The sequence below is a fragment of the Maylandia zebra genome, linkage group LG7 (genome assembly GCF_041146795.1).
Source record: "Maylandia zebra isolate NMK-2024a linkage group LG7, Mzebra_GT3a, whole genome shotgun sequence".
Lineage (NCBI taxonomy): Eukaryota > Metazoa > Chordata > Actinopteri > Cichliformes > Cichlidae > Maylandia > Maylandia zebra.
In genome coordinates this window covers 37,484,599-37,506,234 of record NC_135173.1, presented here as the reverse complement: position 1 = coordinate 37,506,234, position 21,636 = coordinate 37,484,599, and the positions used below count along the sequence as shown (strand labels likewise).

General features: G+C 37.5%; 1 protein-coding gene and 1 long non-coding RNA gene across 2 annotated transcripts; one reads left to right on the top strand and one right to left on the bottom strand.

Annotated features, from left to right (window-relative positions):
- The first annotated feature begins 1,153 nt into the window (after positions 1-1,153).
- LOC112435205 (uncharacterized) lies at positions 1,154-3,002 on the top strand. The gene is made up of 3 exons (XR_003024475.2): positions 1,154-1,637; positions 2,105-2,323; positions 2,529-3,002. It is a non-coding gene; the product is annotated as an uncharacterized LOC112435205 (long non-coding RNA).
- On the bottom strand, positions 2,996-9,793 carry LOC106674539 (G2/M phase-specific E3 ubiquitin-protein ligase). The gene is made up of 11 exons (XM_076886325.1): positions 9,627-9,793; positions 8,273-8,579; positions 7,544-7,626; positions 7,315-7,367; positions 6,988-7,030; positions 5,763-5,833; positions 5,472-5,561; positions 5,040-5,350; positions 4,746-4,924; positions 4,279-4,448; positions 2,996-3,750 (listed from the first exon to the last, which is right to left on the bottom strand). The coding sequence occupies exons 2-11, from the start codon at positions 8,562-8,564 to the stop codon at positions 3,501-3,503; spliced, it is 1,542 nt and encodes a 513-aa protein (XP_076742440.1). The 5' UTR covers positions 8,565-8,579; positions 9,627-9,793; the 3' UTR covers positions 2,996-3,500.
- Positions 9,794-21,636: the final 11,843 nt, after the last annotated feature.

Sequence of the window (21,636 nt, the reverse complement as noted above, 5' to 3'; positions counted from 1 at the left end):
GAGTTGAGTATTTATATCAAATGTAGTAATTAAAAAGAACATCTTGAATTACACCCATAACTGGGATGTAGAAACGAGGCAGTGTTTTTAGGCTGTATGTGTGGTTAAAATACGGTGGCCCTGAAGTGCAAATCACACCAACAAATTGCTAAACACAACAACAAAATTGAGAGGCCCTGAAGTGCAAATCACACCAACAAATTGCTAAACACAACAACAAAATCGAGAAACAAAAAAACAAATGGAGAATCACAAAAACAAAACTGAGAATCACAAAAACAAAATTGAGAAGCACAAAAACAAAATTGAGAAGCACAAAAACAAAACTGAGAATCACAAAAACAAAATTGAGAAGCACAAAAACAAAACTGAGAATCACAAAAACAAAATTGAGAAGCACAAAAACAAAACTGAGAATCACAAAAACAAAATTGAGAAGCACAAAAACAAAACTGAGAATCACAAAAACAAATCAAGAAGCACAAAAACAAAACTGAGAATCACAAAAACAAAACTGAGAAGCACAAAAACAAAACTGAGAATCACAAAAACAAAATTGAGAAGCACAAAAACAAAACTGAGAATCACAAAAACAAATCAAGAAGCACAAAAACAAAAGAAGAATCACAAAAACAAATCAAGAAGCACAAAAACAAAAGAAGAATCACAAAAACAAATCAAGAAGCACAAAAACAAAAGAAGAATCACAAAAACAAATCAAGAAGCACAAAAACAAAAGAAGAATCACAAAAACAAATTGAGAAGCACAATTACATTAAGAAAACCGGAAAGGGTAGGTACCAGTCGGCAACAGGAGACATCACTGATTGGACGTCCGCGCTGTTCATCTTTGGAACCGGAAGTTACTCTGCCTGTGGCGCATTTTTTTCAAACATGAACATTAGCGGTGACCCAAACATAGCTGTCGCTATTCGAGAATATTTTGATTCAGGACATACATACGAGGTGATACTGGATATGCTCAAGTGTAATCATGACATTGCAATTAGTATGCGTACACTGAAAACGCATTTAAAAGAATCTGGACTGTACAGACGAGGCAACTATTCTCCACTTCCTGAGGTGAGGCGTGCCATTTTGGCCGAGCTTCGAGGACCAGGACAATTGTTTGGATATCGGACCATGTGGCAAGTTCTCAAACAAAAACACAAGCTGCGTGTCAAGCGTGATGTAGTTATGAGGCTGTTGAGACAACTAAATCCTCAAGGAATCGCTTTGAGAACTCGAAGGAGGTTCACAAGACGCACGTATCACTCCATGGGGCCCAATTACATATGGCATGTAGATGGCTATGATAAACTGAAACCCTTTGGCTTGGCCCTGTCAGGATGTATAGATGGCTTTTCAAGAAGACTGATGTGGCTTGTGTGTGGAGCAACAAACAACAACCCGGCTGTTATAGCTCACAATTATATAAACTGTGTAAAGAGTCTTGGTGTGATACCAATGAGATTACGAACAGACTTCGGGACTGAGAATGGGACTATGGCAGCAATACAGTGTACCCTCCGTCACGCGCACACGGACTATTATGCTGGATCGTCAAGCCACAGTTACGGATCATCTACTGGGAATCAGCGCATCGAGTCATGGTGGTCTTATTTCAGAAGAGGAAGGTGGGTACATTTGTGTCTGGTAGGTGTAAGCTACAGTGAAAGCTGATCAGATCGTTTTTTTTTACATGCATTTAAGAAAATAGAGTAGCGTCCTGCTGGACGTGTTGAAAAGTTGGATGAGATAGACGTTAACAGCCGTCACTTTATTGCAGGAACTCAAAATGGTCACTGTCAGCTGTTGTGCCGAAATGAGCATGCTTGCCTAGATTTAACGACGCCAATACAAAATGAAGAACTCAGACCAAACTCTCCACTCCTCACAATCAACACACAGAGTGAAAAGAATACAGCATTTTTAACAAGAACATTACTGCAGGGTCGCTACAATATTTATGGAAAACTAATATGCATTACTTTGTTTGACATCCATTTGTGGCATGTTTTAAATGGGACCAAAATGTAACAAACCCTATAAAATGACCAAGAACAAAGCTAAATTGATTCTTAAATATTAATTATATACCCAGGTCTCAGTTTTGGATGGACTTGTTTGGAGACCTAAGAGACTCTGGAAACTTAAATGGAAGCCACGAACACCAATGCTTGCTGAGATTCTGCTTCAGAGGGGTTCTACAGAAAGACCTGGATGAATGCAAAGACCTCTGGAACAAACACAGGATCCGGCCAAGCAGACTTGCATCGTGTCCAGGGGGGATTCCAAACGAACTCTATCTCTTGCCTCACAGGTATTTGAGTTCTTAACAAAATGAATTAACCTTTTGCATCAAACTAAATGCAAGGTGTTGTTATTGCTTAAGTTGGTTAATATATATTCATAATTTTACACATAAGTATGATACAGCAGTTTATAACATGTCACTGCATGCGTTGATTTATATAGTTCCATATTGTCAGCAAAAAATCCTTCACTGTTCTATTTTCATTTTGCAGATATGGTTCAAGAGACTGTGGATTTGCTGTTGAGGAGAGGGAACTGGATGTGTTTCCCGAGGAGGGGCTACCGGTTGGATTGTGTGGTGATCCAAACATTGAGGAATATTTACAACAGGCTGTACAACAAAACACACTGCAGCAGCCACAAGACTGGGAATCGGCCACAGAACTGTATTTGGCCCTGAAGGACATAGCTGGGTTTTAGATACCAACTGAACTTCAGTTTGTAATGACATTTGTCAGAGTTACTCTGACGAAGACACACACTGTGTTGAAACGTTAGTTTCTTTCCTTTTTTTTGCACCTAATAAAACCTTTGGACTTGAGTGCTCCAGCCCTTCTGTTTTTCCTTCATTTTTTTAATGTTAGTAGTGTTTCCTTTCCCTCTTGCTAAATTGAATATAATATTGTTCATAATATACAGCAACTGGCATGAATTTAAATATTAACATTTAACCACAAGGAAACATTTACAATTTTCTTTAATAAAACCATTTACAAATAGTGTCCAGCATTTCTGTCACTTTTCCAACATACACAATATTAAGAAAAAACAACTAAATGTTTAACAATATGGAAGTTGCTTATCACATGAATGTGTTAAGTTCAGCTGCCGTTGGCACACTACTTAACAGGGTAACTCAGTAACTGTAACTTGATGACCTTGCTGATTTAAGAACATCCAAATCCTGGAGCATTTTGAATTCCAAAGTCCATGTTGGCCTTAAAGATGCCATATGAGTCACAGATGGGTAGCTTCAGAGTATTTGCACAGGTGTTTGCAACTGGAAAAGGCGAATCACTTAAAAACTGGATGCATGGTGGTGGTGTCATTCCTGCCGGTGGAACTGCCGTCAGCCCTGTGGCAAACATCATCAAATCTTCCAGACACACTGCTGTTGCCTTCTCTGAAAGAAGAAAGTAAACACTGTAGTACATTACAGAAAATTAATTTCCTTACCTCTCCTTTCATAAAACTATAAACAAATAAAAACGGCCATTCAAACCACAATCAAGGAGATAATCTGCCCAAAAGCCAAGTGTTAGGACCTCCTTATGCCGCTTGTTGCTTCCTGCTGGGCTGAGATCTGGTCTGAACATGCTCTCCAGTTCTGAAGCAGTCAGGGCCTTTGCAGAGAAGCATAGGAGTGGGGCCAGCACACTGGAATGTTTTTGCAGTGCACTTAAAAAATTCAGACTTTCCAGTCCATCTTTAAATCTGCAAAGGATAGACAAATAACTAATAATTGGTTTATAGCTATGACTATTGCAGTCTTCTAAATTGTGTTTAAATGACTTTACCTACTAGATCTTTCATTATAAATTTGGACAGATTTCAAATGCATACACAAAAATAATTAATAGTGCTCATAAATTAACTGTGACAGCAAAAAAAGAAGAGCTCATTGGGATTTCAGCATTTAAAAAAAAAATAGTGCTTTCACACTGGAATAAACAAGTGTGTCGAAAAAGGGATCACCTCTTTTTATAAATAACTGAAAAATTAATCATGTTGCATGACTGATTATTATGGGTCATTGTGAACAATAAATGTATACTAAATTAGAGTTCTAGTGTCAAAAGGTTAATAGCGTGCAACAGTGGCTCAGGAATTAAGTTGTTGTTCATCAGATCACCGGATGCTACCGAATCAGTTTTTTCATATACATCTGAAGGTCTGAAAATGTCAGTGGCTGCTGTGATGAGCAACTGGCCATCCTGAATTTAAAAGGAGTAATGAGTTTACCGTTGTATGACACTTTGGTTTCTTTCAAGGATGTACCATCTGAGGTATTCCTCCACAAATGCTTGTTTCTCACAAGGCTTGACATTTCTGAGGCATCCAGCAGTTTGGAAGATTGTGCTGTTTTGCAAAATAAGATTATGCAAAGACTCCTCTGATTCAGCTTTCAGGACCTATAAAAAAAAAAAAAAAAAAAAAAAAAAAAAAAAAGGTTTACTGTAAGAAAAACAAAAATAATTTTCACTACTTTTACGATTCATTCAAACATTGGATTAAAGAAATAATCAATTTGTTATTTCACTTGTGTTGTTGGGAGGTGGAAATCTGTCCTTTCAGATTACAGAATCTACCTTGAACCTACTTTCAAGATATGATCCAACACGGATAACTGTTATCCTGATTTAATCTTTTAAACTGGCCCCAAGTGTCTTCTAAGTAAACCCATTCCCTGAGCCTAGGTAATTTTCTACCTGATGTAGAACTTTTGTGATCTCCTCATCTTGCACATCTTCTACAGTGGCGCTGAAACTCTGATTCCCTGTGATGTGGTTGACCAGGTTCTTGGAGAGGAAATGTGGTGCTGGTCCCCCATGCACAATGGATACAGCGATCATCTTTCCTGCTAAAAAGTACTCATCTTGCCTGGCAGCTGTAATACAGGGCACATAATTATCATGGTTAATTGCTATTAAATATGCTAATGAAAAAAATAAGCCAATTTTTATTAAAATTTCCATTGTAATAATTACGGAGAAAACATCCACCTCTTGAATTATATACAAGATAACGGCTCTCTGGAGGTCCATCAAAGATGGGGCAATTTCTCAGACTGCCCATAAGAAGTGTGAGGAATTCACGCCTCGGGCCACCTGTATCCAAACCGTCTTCAAAGCTGCCAGCATCATCATTAAACTTGATGAACATGTCGTAGTTGTCAGAGTATGTGCTGCGTCGAAATCCTCTAACAGCTCCATCCCATACAGCTGACCTTGATATATTGAACCTGCTGACCTTCTTGTGGTCAAGTTCCAGTGCCAAATTTGCAATAATTTCATGTGCCTCCAAATTGGTGTCTCTAAAAAAAAAAAAAAGGGAAACTTATTTTTTAAAGGTGTATATACTTCTCTCATGATTGCATGATGTCTTGTACAGAACAAGATGGCGGTTAATTGGATTCAAATGTTTAAATTACTAACACAGGTTCTTCTGGGGGCTCAGCTTTGGCTTCGTTAGGAGTAGGATCTTCATCATCAATCACAATCGGTTCAAACAGCTGTGTGTAGTTTCTGCAGAGTGAAAACATGTACACAAAGTGTAGATGCAAAAATACAAATGCATAAACATGCAGTTCCACTTTTATAGAACGATTCTACTATTTATTTTTCTGAAGAATCAAATGTAAAAGAGTCAAACTACATACATTTATAATAATTGTGTGTATATATTTTGTGCAAACCTCTGGAATAATTACTCAAGATACAACGCACCTGTAACAGGAGCTCTCGACAGTGAGGCATTCAGTAGTGCCTGTATCGTTTTCTTCTTCCAAATCTATGACCTGGAAATACAGAAAAGAGGATGAATGAAAATTCATATTTGACCAATTGATAATTATTTTAATATAGGGAGCCTAAGTCTCCTCCCCTTCTGGTCTGCTCGTGGGTCCCTGAACAAAAGAAAAATGAATGGAAGTGAATGGAGCTATAAAAGTTATTTTCTGGTCTGCTTTGCCTTACTCTCTGAATCACACATATGTTGTACTTCAATTTAAATAATAAATAATTGTGTTTCGACTATGTCTGTAATGTAATTTGAGATTTGTTAGCTTGTAAAAATTTGTCCTTAAAATGACTACAAGTCAGATGTCGCAAATATGATGTCACCTCAGAAGCTTTTCTCCCCCAGCGTAGCTGCTAATTATCACATGGCCAGATTTATAGTGGTTTTCTCCACATCATCCTGGAAGAAGGATTCGAAGCTCGCTAAACAAAACTAAGCTTTTCCTCTTCTCTGTGTCTGGTTCGATGATGTCAATTTTGTGAGACGAACATTTACATTTCGCCACGTCTTTTCAAACAAAACATAAAATAACCTTTGCCACCTGTCGCTTAAGCACTTTTTGGCATCAAAATGTGTTTATATACTTCACGGACATCATATTTTAAATCCATTATACACATCAAACGGGATCAGAAAATAATTTTTATTGGCTCATAGACTCCTATTTTTTTAGCAGTATGGGACCCATGGTCCGGAAGTAGATGGATGTACCTTAGGTTTCCTATCCCAATAGATTATCTAAAGGTACAGTAAGTAAGAATGAAATAAGAAATCCTGTGGTCAAATTTGTGTACTACAGTCTATCTTTATAAACAAACGAGTGACTCTCCCTCCTCCCGTTCCATGAGTTTCATGGCTACGGATCAGCGCCAGAAGATTCAAGATGACAAAGACGAGTCATACACAGTTAGTTTCAATGTAACCTTCCTTCCAACATGATTGAGACATTAGACTGCTTTGTGATTATTTCACTTAGTGTACCTTTAAGGGGTGGATGTTATAATCTATTGATAGTATGAAAATTGATGATGTGAAATGCATTGTATAATAACAATGAATGTAATAAGCAAACAGTGAATCGTCATCTAATTGCAAAGTAAAGGCGGTGGAGATTGTCTGCTGCACTGTTTTACTAATAAAATAGTTTTTTACCTGTTGTACTTCATTAGCAAGCACAAGATCCCCAGCACCCTTCCTTAGAGAACAAAGAAAAGCATTATTGTTGTGTACTGTGAAAATATTAATTGACACTTTGAAAATATTTAAGCATCTTGATTAACAAACAAGCAATACAAGTATTATGTAGTCCATGTTCCAAAAACCATATACAGAATGAATGACTGTGTGTACTTGTATAACTATGCATGTGACAAATAAAGAACCTTGAACCTTTAACCTTGACAAAAGTGTATATCTCATTAATACAAAAGTTTAGGCAAAAAACAGTAAAAGATTACATGTTCTTAAAATATCACTTACTCATATTCTGCCGCTTTCTGTAAAGGACTGCTTTCATGTTGAAGTTCCCATGGCTGAAACAAACAAACAAACACACGCACGCATGCGAGCGAGCGAGCACGCACGCACGCACGCACACACACACAAAATGTATTTCACATATAACTATTAACTGTTTTACTGAACTGAGGCAAATGGTGGTGGCTAAACAACAAGAAAACTCTATAAAAAAAATTTAAATTGTACTTACCAGTGTATCAGCAAGATCAAACTCAGAGGGCCTTTTAATAACAATCTCGGGGTCAGAGTCAGACAAGTCTGAGTTTTCTCCAACTACAAAACATGAAAACAAATCAAGCTAAGCAAACTAAATTCATACTAATGTATGAAACTTTATTTGATCATGAATAATAGATTAATACGAAAGGCATAAAGTTAGCATTTAAAAATCATGACTCAGTAGATCCAAAAATGGCTGAATTTCATGTTTCCAGGAAGAAACATAACATATACAAGCTAATTTAGGCAGCAATGGTGGCAGAGGAGTTAAAAGCCCGCCCTGTAATCAAAAGGTTGAAGGTTTGAGCCCTGCTCAGTCTGTCACAGTCGTTGTGTCCTTGGGCAAGACACTTCACCCTCCATGCCAGGTGGTGGTAGTGGGAGGGATAGGTGGCATCTGTGTACAGCAGCCTTGCTTCAGTCAGTGAGTCCCAGGACAGTTGTGTCCACATTGTAGCTAATCACCAGCAGTGTGTGAATGTGTATGGGTGAATGACTGGTTTTGTTGTGAAGTGTCTTGGGGGGGTTGTAGAACCCTAGAAGTTGCTATATCAAATACAGGCCATTCACCATTTTAATGTAGGTATGCTATTGACTTGCGTGCTTTATGCGTAATGTTATCATTTTACAATTTCAAAATTAGCAGTTGTTGAAACTAAGGGAATGTGTGTCAAAATCAAAACAAACATTAGCAGCTTACCATCTTCAAAGTCACTCTTCAAGCAGATGAAAACAGTGATTCTTTGATAAGGCTTGCCAACTTCAGCCTTATAAGCCTCAAGTGTAAATGGTCTTTGTGTTCCAGGGACAGTAATGACCTCAGTGCCATCCGGATACAGAAGAAGGAAAGGTCCATCTTTTAGATCTTTGTTAAAGTCCTTCATTTTTTTAACAGCTTGATTGAGCAGACTTGTGGCAGTAGCGTCAGGGTCTGTTGTTAGGAAAATAGTTTTTCCACGGTATGGCTTCAAACCACCCTTTTTTATGGTCATCAAGCCGACATTTATCTGTAAGGAAAAACACATGAACAATGGGCCAAGTAGATACTAATATGACTCTAAGCAGATCTATTCAAACTTGAATATTTATTAACTGCTAAAGAGGGATCTTCCTGACAACCTAAATGTACAATTACTCGTAAACAATTGTTCTTATTCTGGATAGCTTTACTACACTGAACATTTTTTACACAACTCCCCTAAGGAATAACAAAAGAATGTCATTAGAAAATTAACCTCAACTTGTTTTCAGACTGAGCTGAACCTTTCTTTTTTCCTTTTTCTTTAAGCCCTTCCTCCCTTCAGAAAACTTTTGCCTCTCTTCATTTTTCTTTTTTCTGTATTCTATGAAGGTGCTGAAGGTTGGAGTCGGGCAGTTTGAGGTAGTCTGTGATGCTAAAGGGAAACAAAGGAAAAATGTACTACAATGTCACACATTAAAGACATTCATTCATGTAACATTCCATTGTCCACACAACACGCAAATAAGGACAACACTGAATAATCTCACTAGAAAATTTCTACCAAGGAATGACAATGCAACTGATACTATTGACCAATACAATTCTACACCAGTAAGTTTTAATGTATAGACACATAATAGGGTTAGTTCCTAAAGTTAACCAAACATAATAAATGAACTAATTTATTATCGTTTCAGTTGTGGAAATGCTCAGAGGACTGTTCCACGAAGCAAGCTAATCCCAAAAGCCAGGCTCACTCTGAAAATCCAGGCTCGATTGCCCCAAATTCGGTTCCAGGAACGAGGCTAACCTGCAGTCTTTCTGCTCATTCATTATGCAATATGCTTGTGGACAAGTCTGGTCCGTGGCACCCTAGCTGCGAGGTTTGTTAACACTAGAACTGCCCTCAAACCTTCACTACTAGAAAGGTCTTGAGCAGTCATTTTGACAGCTGCGTGCATTTTCAAATGAGCCTCGATTTTCTGAGCTCGCTTAGTGGAACAGCCCTCTGGTCTGCTATGGGCTGGAAACAGCTAACGCTAGGCTAATAAATCAATAAATAACAAACATTTTATTATGCTTATTAACTTACTCAATGGGAGTGAAGTGTCTCCGATGCAAGATGCGTGATAAAGCCTCTCGCCACAGCCGCTGCAAAAGTTCGGCGACTCCTCAACCAGCTTTTTCCCACAGCTAGGACAAAACATTCCGCCGTTCTTCTTCAAACGAAATGCGCCACAGGCAGAGTAACTTCCGGTTCCAAAGACGAACAGATCGGACATCCAATCAGTGATGTCTCCTGTTGCCGACTGGTACCTACCCTTTCTGGTTTTCTTAATGTAATTGTGCTTCTCAATTTGTTTTTGTGATTCTTTTGTTTTTGTGCTTCTTAATTTGTTTTTGTGATTCTTCTTTTGTTTTTGTGCTTCTCGATTTGTTTTTGTGATTCTTCTTTTGTTTTTGTGCTTCTTAATTTGTTTTTGTGATTCTTCTTTTGTTTTTGTGCTTCTTGATTTGTTTTTGTGATTCTTCTTTTGTTTTTGTGATTCTTGATTTGTTTTTGTGATTCTTCTTTTGTTTTTGTGCTTCTTGATTTGTTTTTGTGATTCTCAGTTTTGTTTTTGTGCTTCTCAATTTTGTTTTTGTGCTTCTCAATTTTGTTTTTGTGCTTCTCAATTTTGTTTTTGTGATTCTCAGTTTTGTTTTTGTGATTCTCCATTTGTTTTTTTGTTTCTCGATTTTGTTGTTGTGTTTAGCAATTTGTTGGTGTGATTTGCACTTCAGGGCCACCGTATTAAAACCCTTTTTTTCTCTCCACCACATCCCATATGAAAGACTTAACAATTGCCACTAGGCAACTGTGAAGTCTTGCATGAATGATGGTTATTTCAACTCATTTAAATCATTAAATTTGATGAATGTCTTATTTGCCGACCATTCGGGCCAAGCAGTCAAATCAGAAGTGAAACTCATAGTGTTATTACACAAGCAAGCTTCAAGGTATTGGGCCAGATATCATGAAGTTCTGAAAAATAAGTATAACTTGCTAACCTTTGAGAATTTGATTTTTCTTTTTTTTAATATCCAAGATTAATATTTAAATCTGTGACCAGCCCTGGCCAGGCTGAATTAGTCACATAATTTTATTACACATTAACAAAGGTGTCACTGCAATGGGAAAAGCTAGGAGACGGAAAATAGTCCTCATCCACAGTTAAGGTCCACAAATGTCATATTAAATAACACATATTGAAAACTTTGGCACAAGCCGAAGCCAATCTGAACTAAAAAAAAAAAAACCCCAAAACAAAACAATATACTTTGTTTAATTATCTGATTGTTTTATTGTTATTGTTTTCATGATTTACCAGGGTCATATATCCTAAAGACTGAACCAGGGATGAGGGCTGCAAATTAGCTAAAAGTCCTGCATACACCGTGTTGATTCATTTCACTTAAATTTAAATAATCTTTACATACATCATAGAAGTTAATATAGTTAAACAAAAAGTTCTTAAATAACGCTTTGTTAGAAATGTGATGTTTCATACTTGAAGAGCTGAGCATATGTGACTTGTTATAGTGGTATTTAGTGGTATGCAGAATATTGTCACTTCAACTTTTCTATAAATGAAGTACAAGTGTAAAAACCTGAATTGCATTAAGAGTCCAAAATAGCCGATCCAGTGTTAGATTATCGTCATGTGTGGTTTATGTCTGTAAAGAAATGTTGCCATGGCTCCAACAAGATCTTTTTTTGTGGTTTTTGTGTCTCTCCTCTTCTTCCTCTTCATTTTTGCTCTCAGGTGGGTTTGGGTGGGGTTCTGTTGTTGTCCCACCCATGGATGGGGTTGCTCTTGCATCCTATCCCAGCCATCACACCTGTTCCTCACCTACTCATTATCCTGTCATTCAACAGGCTACCTGAAACCTCAAGTCTTTGCCAGATTGTTGTTAATGTTGTGGTGTTCTCCTTCTCATGTGGGCTTTAACTGGATGAAAAACAGAATTTGCAAATCGACAAATTTGAGAAGTAAGGATCTTCCAGGAAGGCCTAGCTGGCCACCAGTCATCTCACTTACAGTACTTGTTGAAACTTTGCCTCCCACAGCTGGAAACCCACCAGGAAAATTCAAGGAACTCACTCAAGCATGAATGAATAATTCAGATTCAATAGTCACCTGGAAAAAGCACTGACCTTTCCCTTTCACTTGTCTGGAAGTCTTCCATCCCCACTGCTTGGGCTTTGTGTTGCAGTACGTACCAGTACAAGCCCTTACCTTGTGTTAATAAAAAGGTAAAACATGCAGTGATTTTTTTGATCTTGTGTTTGAATCCATTTGTTATTGTGGATATGGCAATGATCTACATGATGACTATGATCCACAACATCAATGCTTCTGAACTTATTCTGACTGAGGTTTTTCTTGCAAGAAACATTTATATCAGAAGAAATAACAATGTGTAAAAAAAAATAGAAATAGAAATTGACTGATAAAACAAAGTGTGGCAGACTTGTGACTGTTTGCTGCCCGAGCTGCTGACATGTGACCGTAGCTAGTTTTAGATGTTTTTTTTTTTTTAAATTGCAAACTTTGTTTTTACAAAATAATTACAAACTTAAATTACAAACTTGTATTAGTGGACAAGTCAATACTGAAGACCTAACCAGGAGAGTGGGAATCTTGATTAGTACCATATAGATCAATACTAATGATTTTCATCCTAATTTTTCTGTTTTAGTGTCAATTTCATTACAAAGGGTTGGACATTTAGACAATGTAACTTAGGGAATATATAATAGAAAGTAAATAACCTATCATCAGAATTTAGTCGAAATAATAGCTGTTTTATAAGTGCCTCTCATTATCACATGCTAATTACTGCTCTCAGTGAAACAGTGGAGAACAGGAGCAAGGTGCTTTGGTGAAACATTCCTGTATCACCAAGTCATATCATTGTATATTTTGAAAGGCTGCATGCAGAATCCAACTCAATCCATCAGTTAAGCATGGAAAAGCCGGAGTTCTGTACCTGGAAATAACCCACACAGAAAAGCCTCACCTGTCTGTGGATTCAAACCCAACACTTTCTTGCTGTTAGTCAACAGTGCTAGCCACTTTACAATTGTGCTTTCCTTCCTATAGATGATTCTCAAAAGAATATTCAAAGCTTACAAACTTTTTTTTAAATTTAGATTTTCTAAATAAAGTATGCTATGATTTTCTCAACAAAAAAAAAATTGATATCTGTATTTGTATCAGGGATACCAGCCTGTTTTACTTCATGTCATATTGAAGATAACTGATATCTTGCACAACTAACATTTGAGCAGAAGATCAGATCAGATTATGCAGCAGGCAGGAAAGCAGTGTAGGTAGGTGTGGCTGGACTAAAATGACTAAAGTTACAGCAGAGATGTTAAATGACCAGGACAGAATAAATAAAATACGTAAGCTATATCGTGACAGGTAAATATGGTCCTCTGTATGATATATTAAAAACAAAGACCCTAAACAAACAGGTTGTTGTTTGTGATGGGAAGTGTGCCAGTCAGCCACAACATTGAAAGCATTCACTAGTGAAATGAAAGCCACTGATCATCTCATAATGCAAATACCTGCTGGGACACCTTTGATCCTGACATTCACGTGGATGTTAATTTGACACAAAGTGTCCACCTACGCACGCCAGACCAAGTATACTCCCCATGACAATCGTATTCTCTAATGACAGTGACCCCGCCCAGCAGGAAAGTCTGCCATCACTTTAAAGTTGTGGTTCTCCCTGTATCTCTTGTGTGTGTGTTATTGAATTTATTCTGTAATTGATCAAACAGATCTGATGAAATATCTATCTATCTATCTATCTATCTATTAATAAACAAAGATGCACAAAGCTGCAGTGAACAAACACATATTTGTATGCAGAGCTATTCCTGCCTGTGTTTCTATTTCAGGCAGTTTTGCCTTCATTGTTTCTATCGTTGATGCTAGAACAGATATTGCGGAGACCCCCAAAGGATGTCAGCTATGCCACATGGAAACACAAACACAGACTTCTTAGCACATCATTGAGAAAAGAAGCACAATGTAAGTTTGGTTTTGTTTTTATTGTTTTTCATGAGGACTAGATAGCAGTGTGCAGACACCTTTGGAGAGCACTTTCTAAACTATATATTGATAACAGTTTCTGATAATAATAATAATAATGGTTAAGTGTCTCTTCATGAGACTAAGAGTTTATTGGTTAAGCCATTCTAGATTGAATTAAATACAGAAGTGGTTAGATTCATAATAGTTTTTCAAATCCTGTCGTATTGTGTCTTGCAAGCACAATAACCCCCCCCCCCCCCCCTTCCCCAGTCCATCTTCCTCCCCATTGGTGTTCATTTATGTGCATTATTACTTTTGTGTGACCTTTAAAGAAGCACTCAGAGATGAAGCAATAGACCATTTTTGTTCGTTCTTACTACACAGACTGTCAACTTTTCAGACAACATGGAAATCCACTTTAGAAGTGCAAAGATGATCTGAACCTCTCTGTCCCTGAACTATGGGATGGAAGTTTTATTGTTCTAGACGTACCTGTAATGTCTACCTAGTCTCAGTTTTATTCCTAATCTTTCTAACTAGTAGTTCAAAATAAATGAGTTAATAAGTAAGTAAGTAATAAGTAAGTAACCTAAGGAATGAGAAATCCCATCTATACCATAAGCTATTAGAATAACACACATATTAAATACCTAGTAGTTCCACAGAAACAGGTTAAAATATGTTTGGCATAGCTCATGTGTTATTAATGCCTCTACCAAAGTAAAACAGGAAATGAACAACCAAAACTCAATTGCAATAACATGAGCAGAGATGTAAACACAGGAGGATGAAACAGAGGGAAACACTGAGGGGGATAAAAACTATAAATACAAACAGTTAATTAAAATTAAAATGCAACCAGGACTAAATGCTCTGGAAACAAAGTAAATCTAAATCTAATTCAACACCATAAAAGAACTAAGGCTCAAGAAAAACCGAGACATTGTCACGATATTCCTTCCTTCTCTACTTATTTAGTTCAGGGTCATGGAGAGGTGGGGTGCACCCTGGACAGGTTGCCAATTATAGGCTTTTGTGTACAGTTTTTATATAATCAGATTTCTTGATAATGGTTTGGATTTTTGTATAATGCATCCTTTGTTTTAGAGAACAGCAGGTTAGTCAGACACAGATGGTAGTGCTAAGGTGCTGAATGATAAATATCAGCTGGAGAATGCTGTTCTCTGTCCTTTGTGTGCACTGAAGACAACTGAAGTTGGAGTCTTTGAATGTGCCTCCCTCCACAGTCAAAGTGGACTATAGATGGCTTGCTTTCTGTTGTCACATGTGTGAAAGAAACAGTGGATACAAAACCGAATCCAGAGAGTTTCCAAGCTGTTTACTAAAGCACAAAATGATGTGTGAAACATTTCATCTCGCTCCATTTACTGCTCTACATGCCCATAGGCCACCTCAGCATTTCAAAGGGTGTGCTCCTGCGCATGCACACCTATCCCCTTCTGAGTACTACAGAAGTGAATTTTACAAAGTACGTAATGTTTTGTATACACAGTTTAGAGAAAGGTTTGAGCTGAGGGGAATGCAAATGATCAAAATCTGGAATCTTGGCTGCAAAAGCTATAATCAAGCTCTAATCACACTGCCTGAAAATACACCAAGTACAAATTAAAACAAACAAAATCCCCTGTTTAGCAGTGAAAGTATGGGTACTCTTAAGGGGATTGGGCCAGGAGACCTTGGCTTTTGATGAAGCACTCCACAGATTGCTTCCTGTTGTTCTTGTGTCATTCTTTTCAGAAGCTGAAAAGGGTTTTAGCAATCTCTGAAGGCTAAAAGGACAAATGTAGTAGTATTATGTCACAAACATTCTTTAATATAGTGTTGCTGTCTGTAACATACAAAAGGAGTGGCTAAACAAGTTTTGACATTAAAATAAGTGCTTAATCATTTTGCAGAAAGAAAAATAATTGTACCTTTAGTTGTTCTGAGCAGTGAATATGGCCAGACTAAGCTGAAGTGATTGGCAGGGGTACAAATAATTATGTATATATTTAAATATACTGACATATGATCAAGCTGCTTTGACTATGTGATGCTTTCTCAGAACAGAATATTAAATACTTTATTTATTTAATATTAATATTTAAGGTTTACTGATAACCTTGAACTGAGTATAGGCTCAGTTTGTCTACTTTGTCCACGTGTCCAGTGTTACTATTGTAAGTTTATATTTAAGGTTTAAACACTTTTAAATTAAAATATAAAAACGGGAAAAATACAATTTAGTCTTGGAGTTCTGTATTGCTCATACAATATTATTACTACATGAAAAAAATGTTGCATAGTTAGTAAAAAGTCAGAACGAAATGCTTAGTATTTAATCGCATCGTAATTTAGTATGTTATGATGGGAAATTGTAGAACACTGAAACAGACATGATGTTTTTCAAGGGATATTACTCACCTCCTTCTGTCAGGTTTACAGAAGCTAACAGCTTAACAATTACCCAAAGCATACAGTTGAGACAATGACTGGGTAAACTAAGGACAGATATCTCACTGTGTTTGATTGACCCAGGCAATGCTGAAGGCTAAACCCCAAAGAGCATCGTCAGAGACCTAAACACTGTATTTCACAGAAGCTTTCTTTCCAGTCTGAAGGAACTTGACAGAGGGAATGAATGGAATAATTTTCCAGTATGTTGTTGACTCCTGACTATTAAGCAAAAAAAGTTACAGAATTTAAGTGATGATTCTATTCTACTACACAGCCTGGTCTTAGAATTGATGTTTCCACATTTTTCTCCTGTGTCAACATTCGCTTTTCACAGGTGAGCTTAGCTGTGCCATGCAGCAGCTAGATCAGGCCGTCACTGCTTGTACATCCACAATGCATTTAAGTCTGCATTGATTGCTTGAATCATGGTGGGGTTTCAACTCAGCAGGAAGCCATAGCCCTGCTGGCTCCATGTGATTGGCACTCAGTGGAGTCCGTTAGTGGTGATGCCGAGCAGGACTCCTGCAGACCCTATCAAACACACTTCTCCCTGCATCAATAGCCCACTGACCAGTTTTTCATTACATGCCAAATGTGAAGGCTGAGGTGTCAAATGAATACAAAGCACTGCTTTGACAGAAGCTATAAATATGTGTATGTGTGGCAGCACAGCTGTAAGATCGTGCATGTCATTTGTCCAAAACGGTGTTGCAGTTCTCCTCACTTAAAATAAGTTTTCAATATTTAATATTATGTCCTGGAGCAACTCATAAAAAAATACATTAAATATAAAAACTTCAGTATTTGCGCACTACCCTGAAGCCTTCCATATTGTTGAGAATAATTTTTTAAACTATTTTTCTATGAATTTCAATTCACTGCAACTGTACATGTATTTAGGAACATACTCTGAACCTTTGTTTGCTCTGAAAACATCTCCACAAATCTTGAAGCAGTGTATCTGGTAATTAGAAATACAAAACAAAATAACAATAACAACAAAAATATGTTGTATGGTGAATTTGGGGAGCAAACACACAACAACACCAGGTGATAAACTATATAGAGGCCAGACAGATGTTTTACAGATGCCCCTGATGGTAACAGTGTCTGGTTTGACACTGTGAGTTGATAATGCACCGAGATCACACTCTATGTGGGAGGAAGCACGAGTCCATTTCTGAATATAACCAGAAGGAAGACAGCTTGCATAGATGGTGCTCATTATTCTAAATACCCCTGTTTTTGTACGAGTGCCTGGTGAATGGTATGCAGTGAAACAGCAGTTAATTGTGAAGTTGCGAATCCACAGCAGGCATACTTCCAGTCAATACTGTGCCTACAGCTCAACTTTCAACTGTCACTCCAACCTGTATAGGCCTTTCTTATCGCCTACAGTGTGATTCATTCATGTTTGCCTGACACAGATGTCTCTCCCTTTTCTAACACAGAGTGATCAGGAATGCGAGTGTACCCTTTTTGCATGATTACAGACCATAAATACCTCTCTAGACAAGGGAAGTACATTTGTTGACCAGAGACCCAGCGGCATACAACTAGCCATGTATCCTAAAGCACACACCTAACTGCTGTTCCAATCATGTGACAGGAGAGGAGACAAGATAGTAGCCATTGATTTTTTCCCCTTGATACTGGCTGAAAGGAGCACCCTGACATGATATAATTGCACTGGGTCTGTGCCTCAGAGATTTTTAATATCATGAGCCAGCAGATAGGCTTTAGCGCTGAACGACTAATACGATATACACTATTCAAGTACCCTTGTAAACTGCATTCACACTTATTTGCCTCAAGGCAAACTTACATGCCTTAACTAGAAGTTTAGGTAGGTTTGTTTAAATGATATCTATCTATCTATCTATCTATCTATCTATCTATCTATCTATCTATCTGTCTGTCTGTCCTTCAATTTGTAAAAAGAGTTTGTTGGCTGCTTTAGGATCTTACTGTCTTAGTGGTTTTATACAGTCCCTTTTCCTCATTATTTAAAATTGATGTAAAAACAAATGGCACATTAAATCACATGCTCTTATGTATTTTTTTTTTTAAAACACCATTGACTCTTTTTCTTCACATCCAGATATTGTGGATAAGTACGGTGGCCCCTAGAGACAAAGCACGTACAAACTCCAAAACACTTGCAAACTCCAAAACACTTGCAAATTCCAAAACACATGCAAACTCCAAAACACTTGCAAACTAAAAAACACATGCAAACTCCAAAACACGTACAAACTCCAAAACACATGCAAAATCCAAAACACTTGCAAACTAAAAAACACATGCAAACTCCAAAACACGTACGGACTCCAAAACACTTGCAAAATCCAAAACACTTGCAAACTAAAAAACACATGCAAATTCCAAAACACGTACAAATTCCAAAACACTTGCAAAATCCAAAACACTTGCAAACTAAAAAACACATGCAAACTCCAAAACACGTACGGACTCCAAAACACTTGCAAAATCCAAAACACTTGCAAACTAAAAAACACATGCAAATTCCAAAACACGTACAAATTCCAAAACACTTGCAAAATCCAAAACACTTGCAAACTAAAAAACACATGCAAATTCCAAAACACGTACAAATTCCAAAACACTTGCAAACTAAAAAACACATGCAAACTCCAAAACACGTACGGACTCCAAAACACTTGCAAAATCCAAAACACTTGCAAACTAAAAAACACATGCAAATTCCAAAACACGTACAAATTCCAAAACACTTGCAAAATCCAAAACACTTGCAAACTAAAAAACACATGCAAATTCCAAAACACGTACAAATTCCAAAACACTTGCAAAATCCAAAACACGTACAAATTACAAAACACTTGCAAAATCCAAAACACTTGCAAACTAAAAAACACATGCAAATTCCAAAACACGTACAAATTCCAAAACACTTGCAAAATCCAAAACACGTACAAACTCCAAAACACTTGCAAACTCCAAAACACGTACAAATTCCAAAACACTTGCAAAATCCAAAACACGTACAAATTCCAAAACACTTGCAAATTCCAAAACACGTACAAATTCCAAAACACTTGCAAAATCCAAAACACGTACAAATTCCAAAACACTTGCAAAATCCAAAACACGTACAAATTCCAAAACACTTGCAAACTAAAAAACACATGCAAATTCCAAAACACGTACAAATTCCAAAACACTTGCAAAATCCAAAACACGTACAAAACACAACGGAAGTGCTCCAGGACGCTAGGGGCAGTGTTGAGCTTTTGTTACCTAGTAACTACACAAGCCAGGAAGTACCAATGACCGGATTTGGGGTTTGCAGCCTTAAAGGCCGCATTTTAAGGCCGATTATGTCACAGTAAATGATGAGCGTTCTCTCTCTAGCTGGTATAAAGAAGGCTTTCCCAATTCAAAGGCTGCTCGAAATGCGGCCCTCAAATGCGTCCATAATTTCCCTGAATTTTAAGGATGGGTCGGTGTAGCCTTCATGGCCCAACATATCCCAGACTTCATAGTGCGGTGGTGGTGTGGATAATTTTGCCGAAAAAAAAACGGTGGAAGCGGAGCGGAGGAAGTGTAAACTTTCAGAAGTAAGTACTGAATATTATGTCACTTATTTATGCGCAAATATTTTTTTAATGAAGAACATTAAACCATTATTGTTGGCCACATGTCGGGAAAGTTATGTGACATTAGTCATGTCTGTACTTTCAGAATTAACTTGGTTTTAAAGCCTTTACTTAAAAAATATATATATAGTCGACCTTAATCTTACAGAGATTGTGATGATTTTGTGGATAATTAAAGTCAGTCATATATCCACAAACACAACAAGCTGAAAGTCAGTGATGCTGCTCGGTTTGCAGTCCTGAATATCACAGCACAAGGAAGATTCACTGCACTGTTAATGTTAGCTATGTTATATTGCTGCCTCTGTTCGGTGGTGTCGAGCCAAACGGACTTTAACGTGTGTTTGAACGAGCTGACGGTTCACTCGTTAAGCTGAAAGAAAGATGCTTTAATCACAGGAGTCACACATGTGTGTCCACTGTACCATCTGGGAACTCCTCTTGTTTCGTAATAACACAAACACTAAATCCTCCTTCTTTTGTGCTGTTTTGTAGCAGTGTATACACCTGAGACTGTCACCTGTCTGTCTGTCCTGCACTCTCTCTCTGTTTCTTTCTCTCTGATTGTGTAATAAAAGTATGAACATGTGTTTATAAGTTACACTTGTGTTTGAATCCTGCAGCTTATCACACATTTGATTTCTATGTGTGACAACTGCAAGTGTCCAGAGTGAGGACAGACTGAGGGACCCACTGCTGGGTCGACGCGACGGAGACTAGACCGTCCCATACAGACAAACTTGCCGTTTATTTTGCAAATCGAGCTCAACACTGCCCCTAGCGTCCTGGAGCACTTCCGTTGTGTTTTGGAATTTGCATGTGTTTTTGAGTTTGCAAGTGTTTTGGAATTTGTACGTGTTTTGGATTTTGCAAGTGTTTTGTAGTTTGTACGTGTTTTGTAGTTTGTACGTGTTTTGGAATTTGCATGTGTTTTTTAGTTTGCAAGTGTTTTGGATTTTGCAAGTGTTTTGGAATTTGCATGTGTTTTTTAGTTTGCAAGTGTTTTGGATTTTGTACGTGTTTTGGAATTTGCATGTGTTTTTTAGTTTGCAAGTGTTTTGGATTTTGCAAGTGTTTTGGAATTTGTACGTGTTTTGGAATTTGCATGTGTTTTTTAGTTTGCAAGTGTTTTGGGTTTTGCAAGTGTTTTGGAGTTTGTACGTGTTTTGGGTTTTGCAAGTGTTTTGGATTTTGCAAGTGTTTTGGAGTTTGTACGTGTTTTGGAGTTTGCATGTGTTTTGGAATTTGCATGTGTTTTGGAGTTTGTACGTGCTTTGTCTCTAGGGGCCACCGTAGGATAAGGGAGAAGAACGATGGCCTTAATAGCTTCACGTGGGACCATCAAATGAAATGTATGCTTTCATAGCCTTTAAACTACCAACTATAATGTGCTTAGGGATTAAAATGGGCCAAAACAACACTTACGCATTTCAGCGCCTTCAGATAACGAGTAATTCAATCTGATAGGTAGATAAATCAGAATCAGAATGCTTTATTCATCACTAGGGAAATTATGTAATAATAATTGATACAAAATACAGTTTAGCGAAGGTTAAACTCAGTAGTTAGAAGCATTGTGGCATAGTACATTATAGTATAGTACCGTGATCGATTGTCTTGTACTGTTGCAGAGCAGACTGTGGGATCCATGGTCACAGCTAGTTTTGGGGGAGAAGCAGAAGCATTACTGAAAAAAATTGCAATTGTAACCTGTGGGAGAGTTTTGCAGAAGTAAAAATTGCGGTATGACTTGTATAACTTCCAGCGAATCAAGCATTTAAAACCTTATATGTATGCAAGTCAGCAAACCTTTAAGCACTTTTTATCAGATTTGACTGGATATATATGCAGTTGTCATACCTCAATGACCATTGAAATGAAAGCTATTCTAGATAATGCTTTAATATAACCA